At 48.0% G+C, this 7347-nt stretch overlaps 1 protein-coding gene across 1 annotated transcript; it reads left to right on the top strand.

Moving 5' to 3' along the window:
- Positions 1-1953: 1953 nt before the first annotated feature.
- Positions 1954-3326, top strand: GPR61 (G protein-coupled receptor 61). The gene has a single exon (XM_035123959.1). It carries the CDS (start codon positions 1954-1956, stop codon positions 3316-3318), a length of 1365 nt encoding a protein of 454 aa, XP_034979850.1. The 3' UTR covers positions 3319-3326.
- Positions 3327-7347: the final 4021 nt, after the last annotated feature.

The raw sequence follows: 7347 nt of genomic DNA, 5'->3' as shown, positions 1-7347 counted from the left end.
TGACCTCTTTCATAGTGTCACTATTTTAGTAGTGTGGGGTAAGAACTGATGAGTGGTAACAACATGTTTATTGGTCAAAGAAAGTGAGATGTAAAAAGCACTGGAGCACTTCTAGAATGTCTTTGCTTTGTTGCATTTTCCTTATGTATCTGGTTTTAAATGATCGCCGTTGTTTTGTGTTTTATGGATTCGTGAGTCACCCTGAGACATTTTCTTCTGGAAACGGACAAAAAAGTGCAACATAAATAAAGGGGTGTGCAGGAGAGATGGCACAACAGCCGGGGGAGGGAAAGGCTGCTCTAATTTACAGACATTGGATGAATGCTCCCATGCCAGACCTGTAAAGCACGTGAGTGCTTATTTAGTAAAGTGTTCTTAAAAATGCCATGTGTAAGCGATCATAATTTGCATCATAGGCACTATCCAATAGGCCAGCACATGGGCCATTTGAAACATGGTGGAAATCTCAGTGCATCCCTTAATTAACTACAGTGGCACCTTGGTTTATGAACTTAATCCGTTCTGGAAGTCCGTTCTTAAACCAAAAACCGTTCTTAAATCCAGGTGCGCTTTCTCTAATGAGGCCTCCTGCCACCGGTGGCCTTCCACCGTTCGGCTTCCATTCGTAGACCGAAGTAAAGTTTGCAAACCAGAACACTACTTCGGGTTTTGCGGAGTTCATAAACCGAATCATTCGTAAACAGGTCTGTTCTTAAACCGAGGTACCACTGTACTGTTTTCCCTTGTTCAATGCCAGCATCATCACAAGGACTAGTGCTATAACATGAAAATCGCAGGTGGTACCGGTATGTGTGCACATGTGCGTGTGTGCTAATCCAGGCTGCTGAGAAGGGGGAAGTGTTTATAGTTTTTTCTCCTTTAAGAGGGAAATTAGAATATTGCTCCAGCACTGTATTATGAAATCCATGGGATGTAGGTTAGAGCTCTGGTCAAAACAGCCTCTATCTGCATTGTCAAAAGAAGGAGAAAATCAATCTCAGGGCTGATATTTCTACTTTCCCTCTACCTTTCTGTGAATTATCTGAATGGAGCTGACAGTCTGAGAACGGCTGCAATAAGCACCTATAAGCCTTGCATAACCACTCTCAGTAATGGTGGTAAAACTACATTTTCTCAGTAGCAGCAAATTGCAGTTTGAGGTATAGTGCTGCAATAGAAAAGCAACTTGGTGGGGGAGACACCTAGATTCCTTGTAACTGACGAGTAGAAATGGCATGTTCATTGGTCAAAGAAAGTGAGCTGTAAAAAGCCCCCTAGGAAAGGGGTCTCATAACCTGCTCTGAGCTTAGATACCATCAGAACTAGGCTACTTCCAGATGCAGCTAACAGCAGGGGTTGTAAGTGCTATTTCAAAGCTAAGCCTTTGCAGTGCCTACGTGCAGGATTACTCAATCCACACTGGTCTCTGAAAGCAAATAAGCTTCCTTGCACAGTACCCTGAAATGTGGGAGCAAAATGAAAAGGTCTTCTTTGTTGTTTAGGGATTTATCAAAGAACCACCATGTAAACTTAACAAGACCTATCTCAGGACTTTCTCTTTGGCTGACAATTGTGTAATTGTGTTTCTTTGTAGGTGCTGACATTTGCCTGGGGAAAAGGCTGTCGTGAGATGCAGCAAAATGAGACCCTTCTCCATCACGAGAACCAATCCCATGGTCCTCTTGCATTGCCATGATATTCTATCTAAAGAAGCACAATCAAAATGAGGTGCAAAATAGCTGTGTTTAATTAAGAACATAATGGCGTACAGAACTGAATGGCAACGGGATACATAAGAGCCCTTTTCCTGCTCAGCTCTTAACACGGGCAAGAATGTGAGTCCAGGGTTTGGGGTTGCTCCTTCTCCATGGCCACTGTCGATTCTCTCTGATCACTCCCTGGGGACCCAGAATAGGATGGGTGATGGACTTGTGAAGGGAGGTGCTAGTCTCCATGGAGCCTTCTCTCCCCACCCAGTGGGTGCGGAATTCCGCCAGGATCAGGAGGCTGCTGCAGACAAGCCAGAGCTCTCTGCTCCTCAATTCCAGCCTCGACACCAAGACCAGAGATGTGGCCTCTGAGTCTGTGGGCCTCTTCTTCATGCTCTTGATTGACTTGACAGCCATTGTAGGCAATGTAGCCATTATGACAGTCATCATCAAGACGCCTGCACTGAGGAAGTTCGTCTTTGTGTTCCACCTCTGCCTGGTGGATCTCCTGGCTGCTGTCACCCTGATGCCTCTGGCTATGCTGTCCAGCTCCGCCTTCTTTGACGGCACGGCCTTTGGGGATGCCATATGCCACATCTACCTGTTTTTGAGCATCTGCTTCATCACCATGTGCATCCTCTCCATCTCGGCCATTAACGTTGAGCGCTACTACTACGTGGTGCACCCCATGCGCTACGAGGTGAAAATGACTGTGGGCCTGGTTGTCTGTGTCCTGGTTGGCGTCTGGATCAAAGCTGTGGTCATGTCCATCATCCCTATCCTGGGCTGGCTCTCCCAAGACCGTGCCAGTAGTTCAGCAGCCTATGGTAGACAGAGCTGCACCTTGCAGTGGAGTCGGAGTGCCTACTGCAAATTCTTTGTGGTTTTCTTTGCTCTTTTCTACTTCCTCTTGCCTGTCCTCATCATTTTGGTTGTCTACTGCAGCATGTTCAAAGTGGCCAGAGTGGCTGCCATGCACCATGGCCCACTCCCCACTTGGATGGAGACCCCACGGCAGCGGTCAGAATCCCTTAGCAGTAGATCCACCATGGTGACTAGTTCAGGAGCCCCTCGGACTACCCCTCAGAGGACGTTTGGGGGTGGGAAAGCTGTCATCATCCTCCTGGCTGTGGGGGGCCAATTCCTCTTCTGTTGGCTGCCATATTTCTCCTTTCATCTCTACTCTGTGCTGAGCTCCCATTTCCCCGGCCGGCAGACAGAGAATGTGGTTACTTGGATTGGCTACTTTTCCTTCACCTCCAATCCTTTCTTTTACGGGTGCCTCAATCGACAGATCCGAGGAGAGCTGAGCAAGCACCTCACCTGTTTCTTCAAGCAGCCACCGGAGGAAGACCTCAGGTTACCCAGCAGAGAAGGCTCCATTGAGGAGAACTTCTTGCAGTTCCTACAAGGGACGGGTTGCAATGCTGAGGCCAGAAACACTCTTACCCACCCTAGCCCTAAAAGGGACCAGCCGACCATTGATTTCCGAATCCCAGGTCAAATTGCAGAAGAGACCTCGGAGTTCCTTGACCAGCACATGAACAGTGACATCACTGTATCCGACAGCTACATCAGGGCTGCACGTTCACCCAAACCTGAGTTGTAGCTCTTTTTGCACTTGACAATCTAGTTTCATTGGTGTGTGAAATAATGCAGAACATAGCAGCTGGTGAAGGGCGGGGGAGATTGGGAGCACTTAATAAATACAACCATGGCATTTGGGAACTTATCGCTCCAAGAAACAGCTCCTACTAGTATCTCAGTCATTTCATTCCGTTTGATGGTAACTGCTCTCCCCACTTGCATTTCAACTCATTCTTAAGGGTTGGAGTCAGAAACAGCCTCACATTTCAAGACTTCCAGAAGTTTCCATCTGTCTCGGGGATGGGGAACCTGTGGTTCTCCAGAAGTTGCTGGACTACAACTCCTGGCATCTCTGGCCACTGGCCATGCTGGCTAGGGCTGATGGGAGTTGGAGTCCAACAGCATCCATCCATACCCCCCTGCCAATTTACAAAAGTCATTTGCTTTGAACTTCGGGGGGGGGGGTAGTCCTGTTGTAGAACAAAGGGCCTGCCAAGCAGGGCTCCCTCCCTGCGTTTATCTTCTGTTAAGCTGGTGTCCCTTGACTTAAAGGATGAAGTGAGGTTTCCCATTGTTCTTGGGGCCCCACATGACTGAGCCACGCAGGGGTGGATGGAGTCAGCTGTGGCAGAACAACTGACCTTTATGATGGAGGAAGGTTTTAAAGGAGCATTTTGGTGTCCTACTAGGAACGTTTCACACTGTATTTCCTTCCTGTCAGTGAAGCACGGGGAATGTGCTCTATGGCAGAAAGTGAACCAGACACTGGCAATCTCAAGCGACAGGAGACAGGTTTTTGCCTCACTTGACCTGGGTCTTCAGTCAACCAAAGTCACTGACTTCTGTAAGGGAAAGTAAATGCCACCTGTCTTACTGAGTTTGCTAGTTTGAAAATGTAAGGGCTCTTGCAAAAGATGGCTGTGGTGCGGAGGCAAAGGGTCTTGACGCATGGAGCATTCAGAGGCCCACTGCCTCCTCTCCCTAGCAGCCTGTCCCACTAGACTCCCCGTGTGTTTCTGTAGGGGGTGGGGTGGGAAGACATGTCATGCTGGAAAAATAGGTGGACCAATTGGGCTGTCATGTACATCTGCCTCCTCCATCTTGGATCCTCAAATTCTTGTTGGACTACAATTCCCATCACCCCTGACCTTGCTCCCTGCTGGCTGGGGATGGTGGGTGTTGCTGTTCAACAACATCTAGGAACTAAAGCTTAGAAAAGGTTTTATTGATGATGCTGATGCTGGCCCAGTACATGTAATATTTACCCAGAATCAGCAGGAAGCCTGATTATTAACTGCCTTCTTCTTCCCACACAGTCTACCAAGCAATTGGTTAAAAGTTGGGTCTAGGGGTCCTGCTATCTCCAGACTGCAAGGTGAATTGAGTGTCATTGTCCCTCAGCTCCCTATCTAGTCCCTACCTCCTGTCCCATCCTTCACACCTCCGGCTTAAGATTGATGTCCGCCTTGGGATGCTTCCAGATGCAGAGATTTGTGGGTGGGTGGGTGGCATGCTCACCGATGCCCTGCTGCCCATCGCCCAGTCTTTGCCAGCTTGGTTCTTTACAGATGTTTGGGACCACAACTCTGATCAGACCCAGCCAATCTGATTGTGGTGGCTGGAGTTGATGGGGCAAGGGTTGTAGTCCAAAGCATCAGAAGGAAATCAGGCCAGCAGAAGCTGGACTAGCAATTGGCAAAGCAGCCACAGTTCCAAGACACTGGCAGTTTCAACACACACACAGCAATGCTTCCTTCTTAGAGGCATTACTGTACTTCTGATTTGGCACTACCAGTTCTATTAGAAGTGATCCTCCTAGCAATACAGGTCAAGAGCTGTCAAACTAGGTGTGATGCTGTCAGACTTGTTTGGAGATGACATTGGCAGAGGTACAACATCATTCCATCTTAGAATTAAATTGGAAAACACCTAATAAACACAGGCCTTTCCCCCGCATCCCTGCTCAAATTAAGCAATGACTTAGAACAGCTTTCATCCCACTGCCCCCCCCTTTACAAATAACGTTTTGCTTTCTCCAGCCTCCCTATTGCTGAAAAAAATGGTGTGTTTGTTAAACCCTGCCCGCCCGCCTACTACACTGCAAACTTTTTGTTTAATTCCCTAGTGAATTACTTCTAGTCCAGCTCTATTGGCTTCTGACCACTGATCAACAACAGTTTCCGACAATCTAGGCCTCTAAGCATCATATTCTAAGGTGGACGAGATGGGCAGTCACTAAAACACACAGATGCACAAACACACTCCACAAGCACCCTTAAGGAAGCAGAAGCACTGGCATCTCAGGGAGTGTGGAATGGAAATGACAGCCTCACCCAGAGCTCATGATGCCTTCAAACCCAGTAGGTAATGTAAGGTCCTGTGATGGTGACCAGCGGGAGTATTTTGGTGGCCTAACCATCTCTGCATGAATGTGATTGTACTGTGAGATACGGCATCTTGCGTTCTAGTAAAGAATCTGGTGTTGTTTCTTTTTCAGACTCCACAATCTCAGCTTTCAGTTTACATATATAGATATATGGTCCTTACAGGTGTTGCATAGAAAACGTAGGGGGTGGAATTCAAGGTTGCCCTGTTGCAAATGTTCCGTCTATGCAAGCATATTAGCTTGCTGGAAAGGAAAATCCCCTCTCCCCTCCTCCTGCATGTTCTTGGGGTTCTCTTGACTCCATCCCCAGGACCCCCACCCAGGCTAATTGAAGGGCGTGGGGAAAGGAGGGGACATTCCATTGTGCAAGTGGAAGCCCTTCCCCAGGGCTTTCCTGGATGGTGTTTGTTTGGTGAATGGTACCCATGGGCCCTGAGATCTAAAGGCTCACAAACCTAAAGGGGAATGGACAGGGCAAGGATCAGGGGACTCTGCACACAGCCCAGCTGTGGCCTCCTTGGCTCACTTCTCCCTTCCACGTGCACATTTATGTCTCCCAGCGACGCATGCCCATTCTTCTTTCACGTCCTCTACCACAACACTTTCTCTTCAACAGTTCAGACAGGGTGTGGGTGGAGATCCAAATACTGCAATTAGAAAGCTGTGTGTGTGTGTGGTGTAAAGTTATGCCCATCTGTCCAATCGACAGAATTTTCTTAATGCGCAAATGTGGCAGGTGGGCGGTGGGAAGAGGTGTACTGGCAAAATTTGGTCTATCCCTTTCCAGAATTCCCAACCTCTTGGCTAAGGTGAAGCCTTCCCATCATGGACACTTTGGGACGTGTCCTCTCTGTGTCATGCTGGTGGTTACATCCACACCATACATTTAAAGCACATTTAAAGTACATGACATCCCCCCCCCACACACACACCCCAAAATCCTGGGAACTGTAGATTGCCCCACCAGAGCTACAATTCCCAGCGTCCTTAACAAACTACAGTTCCTATGAATTTTTGTTTTTGTTCTTTGGGGGGATTGTGTGCTTTAAATATATACCATGAATGCAGCTGATCAATTGCACAGAAGCGGCTCTCCCTCTGGCCTGCACCAAAGGTGCCACCTGCCATCACGCTTTCCGCTTGGTTGACCCCGCAAGAAAAGGAGGGAGTTTTTATGTAGGACAGTTGAAACCTTGAGCCACAAATAAAGTGATTATTTGTTATGAAATTTGCTCCCTGCCTGTGTGTGAGTAATGGGCTCTCGCCTTCTGAAACTTGAGCAAAGGGCTCCAGCTAGGAAAGTGGCTGTCCTGATAACATCGTCCAGATCTGATGCTGCTCCCCAAGCAGTGTGACTTGAAGCTGGCGGTGAGCATTAATTTCTTTTTGATCTGCAGCCTGTGGAGTCCTATTCCAGAGGAAATTATGTTCTCTCTCTCCCCATTGCCCTTTCTCTCTGCAGTATTTTGCAAGCTGCTGGGTCCCAAAAGAGACTTCTACTGGGTACAGCCAGAGGGAAGCAGGGAGTGTTGAGACAGAGGAAGTAGGCACACCATACATTTCAAGCAGTATGTCACTTTAAACAGTCGTGGCTCCCCCCCCCAAAGAATCTTGGGAACTGTAGTTATTCAGGATTCTCTAAGTGGTTAGGAGACACACCCCCAT

The sequence above is a fragment of the Zootoca vivipara genome, chromosome 7 (assembly GCF_963506605.1).
Source record: "Zootoca vivipara chromosome 7, rZooViv1.1, whole genome shotgun sequence".
NCBI classification, from domain to species: Eukaryota; Metazoa; Chordata; class Lepidosauria; order Squamata; family Lacertidae; genus Zootoca; species Zootoca vivipara.
This window is presented reverse-complemented; position numbering and strand designations above follow the sequence as displayed.

Excerpts from the sequence above, each read along its gene's own strand:
- GPR61 (XM_035123959.1), top strand. The coding sequence starts at position 1,954 with ATGGAGCCTTCTCTCCCCACCCAGTGGGTGCGGAATTCCGCCAGGATC.